General features: G+C 39.3%; 1 protein-coding gene across 1 annotated transcript in view; it reads left to right on the top strand.

Annotated features, from left to right (window-relative positions):
• LMBRD1 (LMBR1 domain containing 1) overlaps positions 1-20,310 on the top strand; it is a 132,251-nt gene extending 111,941 nt beyond the window's left edge. The window contains exons 15-16 of the mRNA XM_065911336.1: positions 19,623-19,714; positions 19,846-20,310. Coding sequence (XP_065767408.1) covers positions 19,623-19,714; positions 19,846-19,962 — 209 coding nt within the window. The 3' untranslated portion in view covers positions 19,963-20,310. The remainder of the gene's footprint in view (positions 1-19,622; positions 19,715-19,845) is intronic.
• The last annotated feature ends 546 nt before the right edge of the window (positions 20,311-20,856 follow it).

Below are 20,856 nucleotides of genomic sequence, written 5' to 3'. Positions count from 1 at the left end.
ACCAAACGGAGCCCCTCCCTCTCCTGAAGACGGTACCATCACGTGAGGGTGAGCCACAAGCAAGGTTAAATGTATTACTTGTAAAAAATGGGAAGCAAAGTTGACCTTAGTGTCCAGAAGAAGGAGAAAGAACCAGAGTCCTAAGAAATTGTAGCTGCAGACTAGCACTTTGCAGGTGTGCAAGCCACACGCACGTCAGCAGAGTGGGGTTTGTCTCACTGAAGTTTCAGACTAGCACTGCAGTAAGTGGTGCAAGTAAGTATAATCCTCATGAGAGGAACGTGCCTTAGTTCTTGACTTCACAGAATTCCCACAAAGGAGCGCAAGTGACGATGTCAGAGTCAGATATTCACGCACACAAGGAAGCAAAGCCCCACACGTGAGAGAGCTAACAGAAGTAGCAGGAAAGACCTGCCAGGCTCTGATACTGGAGTTATCAACACAGATTATGGAACAGTAACTGTGATGAAAGAAATAAGACCAGATCAACATACCGCAGAGGACAATCGAGTATTGAAGGAAGAAGGAAGAATGAGTGGAACCCTAGCAAATTTATCAATGGACCAAATGCAGTGTTTGAAATTGAACTCGGTGTAGAGAACTACAGAGTAAAACCACAGCAAGGCATCTCCACTTACCGTTCATTGACTGTGGGAGGAAGAAGGGTAGCTGAGGTAGCTCATCTCAGAGGAAAATGGGCATAGGCCCCGCCAGGTAAACAAGGTGACCACCATCCAGGGGCAGCATAGCCTGGGCCTCCGGGCATGACCGCCTGGCACAGTGAGAGGACAGGGCTCAGATCCTGAGGGGACAGAACACAGACCCAGGTTGACGGCTCACAGCCGTGCTGGAAAAGTGGAGCTTTAGACCCGTCAGTGTCCTCAGAGCCCAGAGGCTGAGGGGCTCAGGTTCAGGGAAGTAAGGAGACAGCCGAACATGATACACTGCCCTGGATTGGGTCCTGCCCTTAAGGGGTGACTGGACTAAGGAGAGTACACTCAGATAAATGACATGTTGCAGTGTGGACCATAGGGCCAATTTTTAAAAATACTCCAGAAAAATAAAAGACCCATTCAAAAAGTGGGCCGAAGAATTAAACAGACATTTCTCCAAAGAAGACATACATATGGCTAACAAACACATGAAAAGATGCTCAACATCACTCATTGATCAGAGAAATACAAATCAAAACCACAATGAGGTACCATCTCACGCCGGTCAGAATGGCAGCTATCCAAAAGTCTACAAGCAATAAATGCTGGAGAGGGTATGGAGAAAAGGGAACCCTCTTACACTGTTGGTGGGAATGCAAACTAGTACAGCCTCTATGGAGAACAGTGTGGAGATTTCTTTAAAAACTGGAAATAAAACTGCCATATGGCCCAGCAATCCCACTGCTGAGGAAACTGAGGAAACACACTGAGGAAACCAGATCTGAAAGAGACACGTGCACCCCAATGTTCATCGCAGCACTGTTTATAATAGCCAGGGCATGGGAGCAACCTAGATGTCCATCAGCAGACTAATGGATAAGGAAGCTGTGGTACATATACACCATGGAATATTACTCAGTCATTAAAAGGAATTCATTTGAATCAGTTCTAATGAGGTGGATGAAACTGGAGCCCATTATACAGCGTGAAGTAAGCCAGAAAGAAAAACACCAATACAGTATACTAGCACATATGGAATTTAGAAAGATGGTAACAATAACCCTATATGCGAGACAGCAAAAGAGACACAGATGTATTGAACAGCCTTTTGGACTCTGTGGGAGAGGGCGAGGGCGGGATGATATGGGAGAATGGCATTGAAACATGTATATTATTGTATGTGAAATGAATCGCCAGTCCAGGTTCAATGCATGAGACAGGGTGCTCGAGGCTGATACACTGGGATGACCCAGAGGGATGGGATGGGGAGGGAGGTGGGAGGGGGGTTCAGGATGGGGAACACATGTACACCCATGGTGGATTCATGTCAATGTATGGCAATACATACATTACAATATTATACAATATTGTATATTGTACAGTAACATACATTATAATACATACTAATACAATATTCTAAAATAAAATTAATTAATTAAAGTATAATATCAGTATTAAAAGTCCTAAATTTAATAGCTCTTCTCTGGTTATGGAAGAGAAGGTTCATCTGGTAAAAAATGCTGTGTTAAGTGGCTAAATTGCATTATAATGTATGGTTCAGAAAACAGAAGTAAATATTTATGTTGAGAAAAAGATAAAAGGAGGAAAAAAAACCACATGAGGCCCTCTATACACCACCAGATGGCTGTTATTATTGTTCAGTCGCTACGTCGTGTCTTACACTTTGCAATCCCAAGGACTGCAGCACGCCAGGCTTCCCTGTCCTTCACCATCTCTGGGAGCTTGTTCTAACTCCTGTCCATTGAGTCGGTGATGCCATCCAACCATCTCATCCTCTGTCATCCCCTTCTCCTCCTGCCTTTAGTCTTTCCCAGCATCAGGGTCTTTTCTCATGGCCCCTCAGGTGACCAAAGTAATGGAGCATCAGCTTCAGTGTCAGTCCTTCCAGTGAATATTCAGAGTTGATCTCCTTTAGAATTAACTAGTTTGATCTCCTTGCAGTCCAAGGGACTGTCAAGAGTCTTCTCCAACACCACAGTTCAAAAGCATCAATTCTTTGGCATTCACACTTCTTTATGGTCCAGCTCTCACATCCACACATGACCACTGGAAAAACCACAGCTTTGATTAGATGGAGTTTTGTTGGGGAAGTAATGTCTCTGCTTTTTAATATGCTGTCTAGGTTTGTACTAGCTTTTCTTCCAAGGAGCAAGCATCTTTTAATTTCATGGCTGCAGTGATTTTGGAACCCAAGAAAATAAAGTATGTCACTGTTTCTGTTGTTTTCCCATCTATTTGCCATGAAGTGATGGGACCGGATGCCATGATCTTAGTTTTCTGAATGTTGAGTTTTAAGCCATCTTTTTCACTCTCCTCTTTCACTTTCATCAAGAGGCTCTTTAGTTCCTTTTTGCTTTCTGCCATAAGGGTGGTGTCATCTGCATATCTGAGGTTATTGATATTTCTCCCAGCAGTCTTGATTCTAGCCTGTGCTTCATCCAGCCCGGCATTTTGCATAATGTACTCTGTATATAAGTTAAATAAGCAGGGTGACAATATACAGCCTTGATGTACTCCTTTCCCAATTTGGAAGCAGTCTGTTGTTCCATGTCTCATTCTAACCCTTGCTTCTTGACCCGCATACGGTGTCTCAGGAGGCAGGTTATATGCTGTGGTATTCTTATCTCTTTAAGAATTTTCCACAGTTTGTTGTGACCCACACATTCAAACGCTTTGGTGTAGTCATCAATGAAGCAGAAGTAGATGTTTTCCTGGAACTCTCTTGCGTTTTCTGTTATCCAACATATGTTGGTGGTTTAATCTCTGGTTCCTCTGCCTTTCCTAAATCCAGCTTCAACATCTGGAAGTTCATGGTTCATGTACTGTTGAAGCCTTGCTTGGAGAGTATTGAGAATCACTTTGCTAGCATGTGAGAAGAGTGCAATTGTGTGGTAGTTTGAGCATTCTTTGGCATTGCCTTTCTTGGGGATTGGGATGAAAACTGACCTTTTTCAGTCCTGTGGCCACTGTTGCGTCTTCCAAATTTGCAGGCATGTTGAGTGCAACACTTTAACAGTGTCATATTTTAGGAGTTGAAATAGCTCAGCTGGAATTCCATCACCTCCAGTAGTTTTGTTCATAATGATGCTTCCTAAGGCCCACTTGACTTTGCACTCCAGGGTGTCTGGCCATTGGTGAGTGGTCACACCTTTGTGGTTATCTGGGTCATTAAGATCTTTTTTGTATAGTTCTTCTGTGTATTTTTGCCACCTCTTCTTAATATCTTCTGCTTCTTTTAGGTTCATGCTGTTTCTGTCCTTTATTGTGCCCATCTTTGCATGAAACGTTCCCCTGGCATCTCTAATTTTCTTGAAGAGGTCACTAGTCTTTCCCATTCTTTTGTTTTCCTCTGTGTCTTTGCATTGTTCACTGAGGAAGGCTTTCTTGTCTCTCCTTGCTGTTCTCTGGAACTCTGCCTTCAGCGGGTATAACATTTGTTTTCTCCTTTCCTTTCAGTGTTCTAAAAGCCAGCAGTACCAAATGCAGGCCAGGATATGGAATTACTGATGATAACTACTTGTAATTACCTTTTTAGTAGAATTATAGTTACATTATTTATATAATTATACATTACTTACCTCCTTTTATGGAAAAGAAATTGGCAACCCACTCCAGTATTCTTGTTTGGAAAATCTAGTAGACAGACGAACCTGTCTGGCTACAGCCCATAGGGTTGCATAGAGTCAGACAGGACTGAAGTGACTTCATGCATACATCCTTTTAAAAATTTACACTTCTATCAATATATGTTATTTTTCTTAAATTCCAAAAATTAAAATTTATATGTGCAGTGAGTGTTTCAGCATGATGTATTTTGCCCCACAAAATGACAGGAACGTATTTTGAACATAAGAATTAGTGAATATCATGTATGCTATGTGGTAACTCCCTAGCAATTTAGATTAAAAGGTGTCTTCTTGTGAAAGTGAGTTGATCTTTTGTGTGTAATTTCAATTTTGAATCTGTTAAAAATAATTGATCTCTCACATTTTCTTGTCATTTCTGATATAAATTGTTAGCATCAAGTAAACCTTGATTTAATTATAGACATATTCAGTTGTGGAAAATGAGTCATTCTTTGACTTGGTTTATAGAATGTATTCCATTTGAGGTTCTGTAAAAGGACAGTTTAAATCCACAAAGAACATATTAAAAATTCTTCAGAAATTAAACCTCTAAAAGTGCATAGTATTTTAAAGGTGGTTGAATTTTTTCATATTTTAAATAACCCACCAATTTAAATTCAAAGATGATATTCTGTATTTGGTGATACAATTCACCTTAAACAATTCAAGATATTCTTGTAAAGTTCTCACTTATTTTTAAAAATATAGCAATTTCCACACTTTCTTATGTGAAGCATTTGCTTTGAAAACTGTGAGCTAAAACAGGATATTCTAACCAAAATTGTTTCTTATGATAGTGTCAGAAACCTAGCACCCTCTTTCTGGATATTTTCCATATTTACTCTTAACTCCAACATTTTATCTATTCCAGGGCATTCTGTTGTAACAATTCATAGTAGACTATCTAAAGTCTTAATGATTCCTGAATGTTGGTCAATAAGTTTTAAAAGCTTTTTAATCCCATAAAATGTGAGAAACTGACACCAATATCATGTTGCTAATGCTCAACAGACACACAGACGCACGCCTCTGCCCTCAGGTTAAATACCCCTGAGGACAAACACAAATGGCTGACAACTCCTGACTGACACAACTCCAGTAGCCTCCTTACCAAGATAAGTTGCCTCAGAAGACTTGCTTTGAGACTTGTCATTTCACTGTATCCAGCAATGTAAAACTTGTGTCATAAACGTAGCCCAAATGTAGTTCTCTACCTTTTATGACCTTGATTAAAGTGGCCCAGCCCAGGCCCTTAAACCTTATAAATACTCTTTGCCATTCCCCATCTTATTCTCCCTCACAGTACTTAGTCTAATAAATATAGTTTTACTAAATGGATGAGGTTTTCTAAGTCGTGTTTTGGAGTGTTGACAGCTGAAAATAAATAAGCCTAGTGATGCTGGATAATTTAAGGGGGATTTAATAATTTAATCAGTAAATTAATAATCTTAGATTTCTGTTCCTGTTTTCTGACCACCATCTGGTTTACATATAATGAAATGTGTGTCCTGCCAACCTCTCAAACCTCAGTTCCAAGGCTGAGCTCCTTTCCTTCACTCTTCAGTTTAGCTTTTCCACACATTTCCCCCATGTCATAGGGTGGGAAAAGTTGTCCTGTGTCTTTTGTGTGCCCTCAACTATTTATTTACTCAGAAATCTTGACATCTTTTTGCATTTTCTTACTTTTCCAATACTAACCATTTTCTACATCTCACCAAAGTTAGATGAGAAATAGCAAACAAAAAGCAACAATTGGGTATATACCCATCAGTGAGGATGCTTGAAATAAGTTACACACAGTGTAATAATACAGCTTTGCATGTTTTCACAGAAGAATATTCACCACATGATGATAGTGGAAGAGTGTGTATATTATCTCATGTTTTTTGTTTTGTGCATAAATAGTGTAAAAGTCAAGCTGCAAGTTTACAGGGATGGTCCAATATATGCAGATCAATCAATATGATACACCACATTAAGGGAAGACGAAAATCACATGAGCATCTCAGTAGACACAGAAAAAGCATTTGACAAAATTCAACATCCATTCATAATAAAAATTCTTCGCATAGTGGATATAGAGGGAACATACCTCAGCATAATAAAAGCTATTTACGACCAGCATAATACTCAGTGGTAAAACTGAAAGCCTGTGTGCTAGAACCTGGTGCAAGACAAGGATGCTCACTCTGACCTCTTCTATTCAACATAGTGTTGAAAATCCTAACAGCAGTAAGACAAGAGAAAGAAAGAAAAGGGATCCAGATTGGAAGGGAAAAGGCAAAATTGTCATTATATGCATATGGCATATAAAAACCCTCAAGTCTCCACACAAAAACTACTCGAACTGATAAATGAATTCAGCAAGGTAGCAGGATACAAGATTAATATAAGGAAAGTGGTTGCATTTCTTTACACTAATAATGAAATAACAGAAAAGGAATGTAGAAAAACAACATGTTTTAATATCGCATCCTCAGAAATAAAATACTTAGAGTTAAACCTGACCAAGCAGGTGAAAGACATATGCTGAGAACTATAAAAATGTTAATAAGGGGAATTGAAGATGATTCAAAGTTTGGAAAGATATCCCATGCTTTTGGCTTGGAAGAATTAATATTGTTAAAATGACCATACTACCCAAAGCAATCTACAGATTTAATGCAGTCCCTATCAAATTACCTTGGTTGTTTTTCACAGAACTAGAACAAATAATCCTAAAATTTATATGGAACCATAAAAGACCCAGAATTGCCAAAGCAATCCTGAAGAAAAAGAAGAAAGCAGGAGGCATAACCTGTCCAGACTTCAAATACTGCAAAGCTACAGTAATCCAAATAGCTTGGTACTGGCACAAAAGCAGACATGTGGATCAATGAATCAGAGCAGGGAGCCCAGAAATAAGCCCACACACCTACAGTCAGTCGGTCTTTGACAAAATAGGCAAGTATCTACAATGGAGAAAAGGTGGTCTCTTTAGCAAGCGGTGCTGGGAAAGTTGGACGTGCGTGAGACACAGCCTCACACCACACACAAAAATAAACTCAAGATGAGTTAAGGACTTAAACATCAGACATAACAACAAAAAACTGCTAAAAGAAAACATTGGCAAAACATTCTCTGACATAAATCATACCAGCGTCTTCTTAGGTCAGTCTCCCAAGCAATCGAAATAAGAACAAAAATAAACAAATGGGACCTAGTCAGACTTCCAAGCTTTTGCACAGCAAAGGAAACCATAAGCAAAGTGAAAAGACAACCTATAGAATATGAGAAAATATTTGCAAATAATGTGACCAATAAGGGATTAATTTCCAGTATACACAAACAGCTCATACAGTTCAGCAACAACAAAATAAACCAGTTAAAAAGTGAGCAGAAGACCTGAATACACATCTCTCCAAAGAAGACATGCAGATGGCCAATGCACATGAAAAGATGTTCAGCATCGCTAATTATTAGAGAAATGCAAATCAGAACTACAATAAGGTATCATCTCACAACTATCAGAAGGTCCATTGAAAATTACAAATATGCTGCAGAGAGTGTGGATAAAAGGGAACCCTCTTGCACTGTTGGTAAAGACACTATGGAGGAGAGTAAGTAAGTTCCTTAGAAAACTAAAATTAGAGTTAGCATATGATCCAGCAATCCTACTCGTGGGGATATATCCAGGTAAAACTATAATTCAAAAAGATACATGCACTTCTATGTTCATAGCAACACTATTCACAACAGCCAAGACATGGAAGCAACCTAGATGCCCCTCAGCAGAGGAATGGATAAAGATGTGGTGCCTGTGTACAGTGGAGCACTGCTAGCTATAAAATAATGAAATAATGCCATTTGCAGCAACACTGATGCAAACTAGAGATTATCATACTAAGTGAAGCAAGAAAGAAGACATACTGTATGATATCATTCAGATTTGGAGTATAAAATATAACACAAGTGAGCCTGTCTACAAAACAGAAACAAACTCATGGACATAGAGAACAGACTTTTGGTCACCATGGGCTGGGGAAGTTTGGGAGGGTGAATTGAGAGGTTGGGATTAGCAGGTGTTCCTGTTACATGCAGAATAATATACAAGGTTCCACTGTGTTTTGTCGTTGTTCAGTGGCTAAGTCGTGTCCGACTCTTTGCAACTCCATGGACTGCAGCAGACCAGGCTTCCCTGTCCCTCACCATCTCCTGGAGTTTGCTCAGATTCATGTTCATTGAGTCGATGATGCCATCCAACCCTCTCATCCTCTGTTGCCCTCTTCTCTTCCTGCCCTCAGTCTTTCCCAGCATCAGGGTCTTTTCCACTGAGTTGGCTCTTCACGTCAGGTGACCAAACTATTGTAACTTCAGCTTCTGTATAGCACAGGGAACTCTGTTCAATATCTTACGATAAAGCAAAATGGAAAAGAAAATAAAAAGAATGTATATCTATGTATAATTGAGTCACTTTACAGCAGAAATTATCAGTGTCATTCAGCTCTGCCTCTACATATATATATGTACACACAGACAGCATATAAAAGTCAGGCTGTACCTCAGAGAACAAAATGTGGAATAAGGACAAGAAATAAGTATTCATTGTTTTTTGTTGTTAATAAATGGCTTTTATCATAAGTAAAGAAAAAAAAAACATTAATAAGCCTTTTTAAGGATGAAAACAGTGAGAGTCTAGATAGTGGCATGCATCTATCTGCCCAGTAACTATTGGTTGTAGAGAAGACCTTTTTCCTTCCAGTTTGTTGAATAATAACAGTGGAAAAGGGTAGTTTCTGATACTTTGAAAAAATGTAATTCTCAAAATCTTGGTAGCATTTTTTTTTTCCCTGGAATATGAAATGTTTCTACTTATACTTGGTTCCAGGAAATTTTATTTAGAAGTCTAGGTGACTAAGTCGTATTGCTCAAGTACTTACATTATCACCAACAATGGATTCAGGTGATTTTTTTTTCTACTTATACTTCATCTCTAAGCAAAAAAAGAGAAAAAAAATGTTTTGCAGGAAAGACTTATTTCTGTTTAAAACCAATTTCATTAGAGGAGTTACTGTACTAGTTTATACTAGGTGTTTGATGTATAGTTTTAAATAAAAAGTGCATTTTAAGGAAAGCTAGTTTTAACAGGCTGAAATGAAGCTGGTCAAGGAATTTCATTAGATCTTAGCCTTATGGGCTGAGGTTAAGAATGGACACTGATGCTCTGCGATGACAGTATTTGTTAATGTCTGTTGTGCTGAGTGCCCAAGTGGGTGATCTATAAACATAATTTGAAATGAAGATGGTACCAAACTCTTCCTTTGTGAATTTAAAAGATAGGTTTGAGTATGGACTTCAGATTTAATACCTTATTAAGTGAAGCTAATTAATTTAGCTCTGTGGAGTTTTGTAACAAGAAGATCCAGTTTGAGAGAATATAAGTTATTCTTTCCCTCTGACTCAAGTACGTGGAGCAGCGGCCTTTAAATATACTACATGGTCTTTTTGTCTTTACTCTGCACATTTGGAGGGAGGGGACGAGATAGTTTAGGACAGTTAGATTTAGTCTAAAGATGAGGATAAATGAGGTCACCTAGAATTATAGTAATTTTGATAGGCTTATTTAGAATGCTATCCTATTTATTTAAGGAATACAAAATTAATAACACCCTTTGCAATTTAAACACATTTGGAAGGTATTGACATATCAGTTTTCATAATACTGAGAATCACAGTCCTGTGTGTCTTGAAATTCTAAAATTTATAGATGTCTAAATTTCCACGATTCTGTTTGTGTTTGTTGTACAGTCGCTCAGTTGTGTCCAGTTCTTTGCAGCCCCATGGACTGCAGCACACCAGGCCTCCCTGTCCTTCACTATCTCCTGGAGTTTGTTCAAACTCAAGTCCATTGAGTCAGTGATGCCATTCAACCATCTCATCCTCTTTTGACCCCTTCTCCTCCTGCCCTCCATCTTTCCCAGCATCAGGATCTTTTCCAGTGAATCACCTCTTTGCGTCAAGTAGCCAAAGTATTGGAGCTTCAGCATCAGTGCTTCCAGTGAATATTCACGGTTGATTTCCTTTAGAATTGACTGGTTTGATCTCCATGCTGTCCAAGGGACTCTAAAGAGTCTTCTCCAGCACCACAGTTCAAAAGCATCATTTCTTCGACACTCAGCCTTCTTTGTTGTCCAACTCTCACATCTGTACATGACTACTGGAAAAACCATAGCTTTGATTAGACAGACCTTTGTCAGCAAAGTGATGTCTCTGCTTTTTAATATGCTGTCTAAGTTTGCCATAGCTTTTCTTCCAAGGAGCAAGCATCCTTTAATTTCATGGCCGCAGTCACCATCCGCAGTGATGTTGGAGCCCAAGAAAATAAAGTCTGTCACTGTTTCCATTTTTTCCCCATCAATTTGCCATGAAGTGATAGAGCCGGATGCCATAATTGTAGTGGTTTTGAATGTTTGGTTTTAAGTCAGCTTTTTCACTTTTCTCCTTCACCTTCATTAAGGGGCTCTTTATTACCTCTTCACTTTCTGCTACTAGGGTGGTGTTATCTGCATATCTGAGGTTATTGATATTTCTCCCTGTAATCTTGATCCCAGCTTGAGCTTCATCCAGCCCAGCGTTTCTCATGATGTACTCTGCATAGAAGTTAAATAAGCAGGGTGACAATATACAGCCTTGATGTTCTCCTTTCTCAATTTTGAACCAGTGCATTATTCCATATTCTAACTGTTGCTTCCTGGCCTGCATACAGATTTCTCAGGAGGGTAATGTGGTCTGGTAGTCCCATCTCTTTAAGAATTTTCCACTTTGTTGTGATCCACACAGTCAAAGGCTTTAGCATAGTTGTTGAAGAAAAAGTAAATAACTTTAATTTTTCTTGTCTATTTTTCCTTGCTTTTTCAGTTAACTTTTTTAATTGGTATCTGTTATGTGGTAGGCACTATTCTAAATACTACTGATACGAAGCTAGTGATACTAGTGAACAAAGCTCAGATGTGCTGTCCCTATGGAGCTCATTTAGAAGGAAACAAGTATATCAGACAGTAATCATTATGGAGAAAAAGTACCAGAGGAGAGTAAGTGGTGCCCGGAAGGAGGGATGGTTTGAAGTGTTGAGCAGGGTAGAAAGGAATTCCTTACTGAGAAGCTGACATCTGGGCAGAATGGCCTGAAGGAAGTGCGTTCAGATGCCTGGAAGGAAGGCAGATGCCTGCAGAGAAGCATGCAGGCCATGGTGGCAGCAGGTGCAGAGGTGTTGGGGGCGGGAGGCAGGAGGGGAGGGGGAAGGGCCAGTCATCAGAGAGAAGGACTTCAGCCTTTATGCTCAGACGGGAAGTCTTGAAGACTGAGCAGATGACCTGTTGGGCCCTATATCCCCAGGGGGTCACTATGACTGCTGTGTTGCATGTGGACCAGGGTGTGGGAACCTTTTTTCTGTAAAAGACCAGTTAATAAATACTTCAGGCTCTGTGGGGCCTGCAGTAGTGTCTACACTGCTCAGCTGTGCCCCTGAAGCACAGAGGTTGCCGTGGACAGCGTGTCATGTTTCAGCATAACTTACAAAACGCATGATGGACTGAGTGAATCCTTCTTGGGTATAGTGTATTAGCCCCTGCGATAGGCTATAATAAACCGAGGGCAAAGGCGAACTGGACTTTTGCAGGAATCCAAGGCAGAGCTCGTGGTGGTAGAATTCCAGGAAGTGGTCAGATTCTGGGTCGATTTTGAAGGTAGAGCCAGTGTGATTTGCCAATGCCCTTCCTTCAGTAGGAACCTTAACTGTTCCCCTATACCATTGTTCCACCACGGATTGAAGGATTCCACCTTTTAACCCACCCTGCATGTTTCCAGTCTTTTTTCATGAGTTTTCTGAACTTGGTCATCTTTTCCATCGTTGCTTTGCAACTGTTTGTTCTGGAAACGTCGCAGCCAGTTTCTGCCAACTCCTGCCATCTTCATCAGTCAGATTCCTGGTCATCTTACAAGGTTTCTTTACAATCTGACCCTCTTTTTTGAGTCTCCAAACATGTGTACAGTTTTTCTTTTTTTTTTCACTTGAATTCCCATAGCAGTTTTACTTGTTATGGTGTGACCTTTACTCTGTCTTAATCTATAGTCATTTATGTATCTTATGTCTAGCCTACTCTTTTGTAGGAATGTTAGCTCCTTGAATTAAGAAAACATATTAATATATATATATGAAGTATATTTTTCTGTCTTATTCAGCCAGCATTTGTAGAATTGAATCACTTTTTAGAATTTGTTCCTTTTTTCTTTGTCTTGTTAAAAAAATGTTCCTGAAGTAACATAAGATTAACATCACCTAATATCTTGTCTTTTCTTGCTCACTTTATCTATTGAATGAAATCCATTGTATTAACTTGCTGCTCCGTACCTACTGACCCCTTTTCTTACTTGAAACGATTGCTTTCTAATTGTGCTGTTTAGCTCTAATGTTATAATAGAAATTCTTCATTGGACTTCTGATGCATTAGAAACCATATCTTCTTTCTGGATTTCCTTCCCAAAGCTTTAGTTTTCCAAAAGTTTAAAAAGAGAAAGAAAAGAAATGCTTTGTAGAAAATACATATCTGAAAAGTCCTTGGATATCAACATCCTCACAATTGATGATATGATGGGCAGTTTGTGCTATGTAAAAAATCATTTTTTTAAAGAACTTTAAAAGTATTGTACCATCTATGTTTCATTTCTGATGGGTGAGAAATCCAGTGCATCTATTTTTTCTTTTGAAGTTAACTTAATAGTTTCTCTTTTCTCCACTTTCCCTTTGGGGAGCTTTTGTTCATTAGTTCCTGGATGTCTTCAATTGATCATCTGTCTCCTCTCATATTTCATATTTTCTGCCTACCATTTTGCTCTAGATTCTTGGGTATGTACTCAGCTTTATCTTCAAACTATACCCTGAATTTTTTATTTCATATAACACATTTGTACTTTCCTTGGGGTACTTTATGTTTCTGATTTTTTTCCAGACATCTTTGTTTTATGATGTAATATCCTTGTCAGTATATGAAGATACTAAACATTTTTCTTATGATTACATTTAAGTAGAATTACAGTTCTGTTCATTTTGGAGCAGTTCTATTTATCTCATTCTTTCCCTTCATGCTGATAGACTCCTGTATATATCTAATGATTTATTCATATTTATGTTAATTTGTGTTTAAGTATCAGGAACTAGGAAGCCTCATCACGGGGGACTCTGTGATTGGGGTTTCTTGATTCTTAAGTTGTATTTTTAAATAAATGAGAGGGAAACCAGCTGTTTTACTGGAGACCTTTTAAGTGTGGCCTTCCATCTTCCAGAATATCGCTGAGGTCTTCTATCACTGAGTGGCCTTCTCCCTTTCTGTTTGCTGTTAAAGGTTGCTCCTGGCTTTATTCATGTTCTGTAACTTTAATGAGGTCTTGGGAAACAGGACAGGAAGCAAGTGACTGTTCTCGTAAACCTATTGTGTTCAACAAGTTAAAATAGTTCATGGTTAAGTGCTTTAAGCTTATAATATTTTACTTGACTAATAATAGCTTTGTGTCGATAGCCTCATTTGATTTAATTCTACCCATCAAAGGGGCAGAGCAGTATTGAAGTTAGAGTGGTGAGACAGAATTATTATTTAAGAATCCTGTCATACCCTGACCTCCAGCATCTGTATTTGACTCGGATAAATGAAGAGAAAGTAAACTAAAGTATTAGCCAGATGGCAGTTTATTAATTTACCATAGGAAGTATTACATTAAAGCAGCTAGAGGGTCATGGTTAGTGACTTCTCACCAGAGAGAGGAAATCTGTATGGAAATGTAATTTTACAGTCACACAGTTTCTAGGTGGGCCTGGAGTCAGGAGAGGGCCTCAATGATGCTGGCTGGTATCATCCAGCTCAGAAAGCCAAATGTGGTGTGTCCAGTGTCAGGTGAGGCTGCCGTGTGTGTGTGTGTGTGTGTGTGTGTGCGTGTGTGCACACACACGCGTGCACTCAGTCGTGTCCGACTCTCTGAGGCCCTGTGGACTGTAGCCCGCCAGGCTCCTCTGTCCAGGGAATCTCCAGGCAAGAGTACTGGAGTGGGTTGCCATTTCCTTCTCCAGGGGATCTTCCCGATCCAGGGATCAAACCCATGTCTCTCGTGTCTCCTGCATCGGCAGATGAGTTCTTTACCACTGAGCCACTGGGGAAGCCGTGTAGACCAGAAAATTAAGTGTCGATCAGAACATATTCCTCTTGGATTTTGCTTGAGATACAGAAAGTCTCTTTATTGTCAAAGCTCTTTTGCTAGGTGGCGTCTTGGTTGTGTTGATGAAAGTTCAGCAGGGACAGTGCAGTGAAGTTAATGAGGTGTAATGTTGCTCGGTTTTCTGGAGCGCACGCTAAAGCAGCCCGGGTGATTTTGTGAGACTTCTCAGCTACTTTCTACAGATCCTTGCTTAAGGAACTAGCTCATAAAGCATCAACCTTTTTTAAAAATCACATTTAGAATTCTCTCTAAATTTAATTCTCAGAAGGTCAGTTTATCTTATCACAATCCATCACAAGCAGATATTATATCAATGACACTTAGAAAGAAACTGACTTAGACGTTAAATGACTCAGTCCAGACTCTCACAGTAAATATAAACAGCGGACTCAAGAACTAAATCTCCATTTTCTGTCTCTAATATTTTCTGTACCTCTTAAATTGCTGTCATTTTATGAAAAAGTTAAGGTAATAGAAAGCAGTTGCTGCATATTTTACCATCTTGGACAATTAAGAAAATCTCATTATTTAGAGTTCACTAATACAGTTTGAGATTGTTCCTACATTTATATGCTAATGCTTACCTTTGGAACTATCTTTTATAAGCTGTGTATGGCCAATTATATTTTATATGGTCAGGACAAATGAAATTAGGTACATTCTTTCTTAAAGGAGCAATACATATTTTAGCACTTTTGAAATACATTAAACTTAATTTGTGTTGAGCTTTGATTATACTGGTTCTTAACACAGTCACTGTGAGACTTTTTTTTCAGTGCAAAGCGTGTGGCCAAGTGCTAGGTTTGTTAGCCTGGTACAGTTTATATATTCCTAGAATATAACCTGTTCCTTTTAGAATTTCTGTGACTTTTGATGCTCACCAGCTTGCTCTTTCCCTTTTACTCAGTACCTGCAGTGAGATTTAACAAAAGATGATTTAACTATATGCCATTTGTTGAATTTCAAGATAAACCTACAATTTTGGTTTTTATGCAAATATTTAAATTAAAAATTTTCTTCTGCCCTCCCTTTTCTTATTGGGTATATGTTGCTGGTTTCTCAAATCTTTCTCTGCTCTTATATATACTCTTATATGCTCTTTCTCTTTCATATGCTATGAATCCATTTGACAGTGATGATTAACTGGGGCTTAACTCCTCCGATTCCCAGTGCTAGCCTTCCTTCTATCCCAATAGCGTGTTTTCCCCTTTCTCAGAGCCATTTGATAAATGATTCCTAATCATGTCACAGTAAAGCCCAAGGTGCTTAGCCTGTTTACATTTAAGATTTGTATGTGTGTTATAAATATCCAATAGTAGCAAGACCTAAAGTTAGCATAATCACACGCAGCCATGAGAAAGGAAGCGTTGTTCTAAGGAATCCAGTCTTCTCCCAGTTCTTTTGTCACTAGTCAAAGAAATTGCTTTAAAATTCTCTGTGGCACATAAATTTCCCCAAATACTTTCCCTCTATTACGTACATATCATAAGGATTCATTTTATAAGTAAAGCACAAAGATAGACTTAATTCTAAGCTGATTTCAAGTGAAGGTGTAACATGATGGTGACTTAATATTGGCTTAAATCAGCACTAAATGTTGTTTTTCAAAATATATTTAAAGTAGAAGGTGCTGTATATTATAGTTAATAACCAAAGTTATCTTAGTGGCAGTCAGCACACACTCTCAGCGACATAACCGGCAGTCTGAAAGGAAATAAGTGTGTAAACTTACCGGGCACATTTGTAAAGGCTGTTGTGTGACAGAGGCTGAATTGTGCTTCTTGTTGGTTGTTCATCTCATTTGATGAGTGAGAATAGGTGAGGGAAGGTGGAGAAGCAGGAGTCAAGTCTGGATTTTTTTTTTTTTTTTCAGATAGCTTCTGTGCTCTTTCTTGGTGCTTTTAATTTTGGTCTCTTTCATATGGCCACCTTGTCTGAAAAAAAAGCTTTTGTCTGAACCCCTGTTTTTAGTTGTTAATTGTTAACATGCCCTCTCTGGTTTAACTGGAAGTTTGTGTGTCCCTTTGAGGAATAACAGCCAGAGTCTCTTGAACACCTGTGATTTTAGATTGCAGTTCCTAAATTGAGCAATTCACATTTACTTTGAAGGTTAAACCAAGTTCAAAATACTTATTCTAGTGTTTGAGATAACAGTAGAAAGACCTCTCTAGATCTCCTAGACACCTGTGATGCAGACGATCAGCTCGGAGAGGGCAGATAGGGAAGAGGAGAGAAGCGCCTCCATGTATTGCTCAGTGTGGAGGCGTAGCTTGAACGTAAAATATTTGCATGAGGATTATTAACCAGAATTCCTCTGTGGACATCTGCCCCTTTATGTGCATATAAATATACTGATAAATACATGGAAAGATAAGTATAAAAGCTGTTACATACTTTTCAACCACAAAGCAGAATACAATGATCATACCTTTTTTTTTCCCCTCTTCCAAAATAGAAGGCTTGTGTCAAATCTTTAAACAGTGGAAGTGATAAACATGTGAAATAATGTGATAGGAAAAATAAGATACACTCTTTGTGGAGGAGAAAGTAACAGCAGGTGTAGCCAACTTAAAGCATCACTGAGTGGGTTATTAGAGCCTTGGGGAAAGCCGTTTGATCTCACCTGCTCTGCCAGTTCCACCACCGTCTTGTTCCTGTTCTGGCCCTGAAGCTTCCAGTTCACTCTAGTTCTGACCCCTGCCCCAGATACCTTTAGGTGTGGAAATGAGTAACAGAACTTTTATTTTCCAAGTTTAGAGCATCAGCAGTGTTGACAGGGTTGAGTAACTTTTTTAAAAACAGGTTTGTGCTTAAACAGCATAGCTTATGTAGTACTTAACCCATGAAAGATACCGTTGGTGTTTTTAAATTAATTGTGAACAGGCATTTTTTTTTTTTTAAAACAGCCTGTTCCTCTCTTCATTAAAAGTTGGTTATTTTTATTTAAAGGTATGTTACTGTTTAGAAGTATCCTTTTACTGAATTATACACATTTAAATTACACCAAATCCATTTGTATCTGTTTGGACTGTAGAGACAGAAAAATAATGAACATGTGCAGAGTAGCAATAGCTAAGCGAGTATTTTCCTTAGTATTAAGGAGTACTAGTCACCTTCTAAAATTTTAAGATGAGTTTTTATTGGCACCATTCGAACTGCTCTTTGAAAACTGTATTCTTTATCGTGGACTTGGTTATATCTTAAAGAAGAAAATTAATATGAACTGCCAGTCTGCACACTCATCTGGTCTCTCGGATGAGCCCATGAGGAGAGGTGGTGATGCACAGAGTGTCAGTGGTCGGACATGCCCGTTCACATGGCAGAGAAGTGGCTGAATGAGCGCTGATCCCGAATCTGTGAGACCAGGGTCTGTACCTCCTTTCCTGTGCTGGACATTTAAGTTATGCTTTTGTTTTCAACCTGGATTCAAGCATCTTGTTTTGACATCCTTGTAATCTCAGATTTTAGTCAAAAGAAATTAGAAAATGCATTATTTATCAGTATGAATTTTAAGTCAAATACCTCCCTTTTGAACAATTTAGTTTACTTCATCAGTCATCTTAAATATGAGTGCCAGGTACTCTGTGGCATACTCTGGAATACGCGGGCCAACCTAGTGGGAAAAGTGACAAATTTCCTAAGTTGCCTTCCTGTGAAGCATGTTCTGTCGTCACTGGGGGGCAGAGTGACTGCCTGGCGGCTTTCCCGCCCAGGAGGCTCTGCTGCCGCCTGAGCTGCCCTGCCTGGTGTGAGGGCATCACCGTGAGGGCCAGGAACTGTGGAGCTGAGGGGAGGGAAACAGTTCCATACTGCTGCTTGAGTCCTTCTTGGTTTTCCTTAGGAAGCTTCGACTATTCCTTCTAGACTTTTCTGTTGAAAAAGAGAATGAGGAATGTGCAGGGGGGCCCTCGGGGCTCAGTGGGTTGGCATTAGTTTGGCTGCCCTGCCCGTGAAAAGAAGGTGTGTCCCTGCTACGCTGCATGTTTTCCTGCAGGAAGCAGAGGCTGCCTGTCCAGCTGGGCCCTGAGCCATTCAGAAGGACATGCTGAGCTTCATGGGAGGGGAGGAGACTGGAATAAAGTAGAACCAAATGCTGTCTTTCAGAAATCCATGCCACAGTTTTAATAAACAAGTATTTCCTTAGATGTCATATATTAGATACTTAAAGGACTTTGTAAGCTGATGGAAACAGTGAATTTAGATAAAATAATATGGAGTCTTACACAGATATCAAATAACCAGTCTGCTGCTTTCTCCTTAAGAGATACGTTGTGTGTGTGTGGTTTTTTGGTTTTTTTTTTTTGGGAAGGAAAAAAATAAAGGATTGTTTTTAGATTCAAGTTATAATACTGTCTAAAGTTCAGGGAGTAAGCAAGTCAGCCATCTTTTCAATAGTGTTCTTAAGCTCAAAAAGATCTCCTTTTAAAGGTATCATCACTTTACTGTTGTAATTATTCAGTTAACATTTATCTGTGTATCATGGCTGTGCTGGACCTTCCTTACAGCACATGGGCTTTGGTGGAGCCTGGGCTCTGGAGCCCACGGGCTTCCGTAGTGTGGCTTGTGGGTTTAGTTGCCCTGCGGCGTGTGGGATCTTAATTCCCCAACCAGAGATCAAACCCGGGTCTCCTGCATTGGCAGGCAGCTTCTTAACCACTGGACCACCAGGGAAGTTCCCCCCAAAATCTCTTAATTGGATTCTTAGAAAAGTGCAACCTAATACAAACCACATCTGCTTACTTTCTTCACTTCTCTTTTTCATTCTTCATCAGGAACACTGTTTTGTTTTAGGACATTTCTGGCATTCCAGGCTAAAATGCTTTTTCTAGTTTAGCTACATTGAACTAGCCAATACAATTTTTTTATACCTAACAGCAGGAATTACATTGGTGGTGCTCACTTTTAAAAATGTCATTATAGTAAGGTGATTGAAAGAGTGGGCTTTGGAGATAGACCTAGATTTCCATCCTGTCTCTAACACTGGTTTAGTTTTGGTTAACAACCTTTTAGGTTAAGTGTTCATAGTCTGTTTGAAGAGAGAAACCGCTTCACCTGGGTCCCTGATTTGCTTTCCTAGATCAGTGTACTGTCACGCGGACCTACCTCTTCCTTCACAAGTTCTGGTTCTTCAGTGCCGCCTACTACTTTGGGAACTGGGCCTTTCTTGGGGTAAGTCCGGGAGTCCCAGGGATGCCGTGACCACGACTGGCCCATTTGTGGCTGGGTTTGGGTTTTAAAGTCAGTACTTCCTGGGAGATTTCAAGTTTGAGAAACAGCACGCCGCCTGTTGCCCCCTGTAGGTGTTCGTCGTCGGGTTCATCGTGTCCTGCTGCAAAGGCAAGAAGTCGGTCATTGAAGGGGTGGACGAGGACGACTCCGACCTGAGTGACGACGAGCCCTCTGCCTACTCCATGTGAGTGAGGGCCTCTGTGCTGCTCGCTCACAGCGGGCTGCGTCTCATGTGCGTGTCAACGTGTCAGACTAACATCAGGATGAACTGACTAGCTTTCATCAAAAATGGGAGCATGGCTATTAAAAACTATATTTTTTATGTTTTCTGAAGTAACATTATTGTATCATAGATTAACATTTAAAATTGCTATAATAATAACTATGTAAATATAAAACTACCAGCTTTGTGAGGGAATGTTTGTGGAGATTTTTTTTCATCTAGTGTATAATAGTGCTGAGTTGATTAAAAAAACCCTCCAGAATTAATATTCCCTTCATCACTTTTTAAAAACATAATAAATCACTTGTGCCTGTGCCTTTTGGTCTCTAGAATACTGTGGAATTTTCAAGTGTCTATATCTGATTGTCAAAAAATAATATTCACAGTACAGCTGGTAACTAAATATTACTCCTTTATGCAGCTTGTTTTCTAGTTTCTAGTTTAAATTACTAGTGCCATTGAAATAGATTTCACGAGCAAATTTCAGGCTACTTGGTGTCTCAGATATATTGTTCATATAGTAATCCATTAGATATATTGTCACCTCTCAATATTTAAGGCACATGCATTGTTGTAAATAACTAACCTCAAAATTTGTATTCCAGCATAAATGGGAGTATTGTCAAGAATAAGTAGTCCTGAAAAAATGAGTGAACTGATCAGTTTAAAACATATGGCATCATATTTTGGCATTAAAGATAGTTTTTCATTCTAAAGATTTAGAATTTGCAAAAGATATAGGGAAACCTGTATAGTGTTGATAGGGCATTTTGAACACATTCTGGATAGTGAGAATTCATCACGAGTTATATTCTGGTTTACTAGTTTACTGACATAGGCAAATTAGAACTCATAAAAA

The sequence above is a fragment of the Muntiacus reevesi genome, chromosome 19 (assembly GCF_963930625.1).
Source record: "Muntiacus reevesi chromosome 19, mMunRee1.1, whole genome shotgun sequence".
Classification (NCBI taxonomy): domain Eukaryota; kingdom Metazoa; phylum Chordata; class Mammalia; order Artiodactyla; family Cervidae; genus Muntiacus; species Muntiacus reevesi.
Note: the sequence above shows the minus strand (reverse complement) of the source record. Positions and strands in the feature narration are given on the sequence as shown.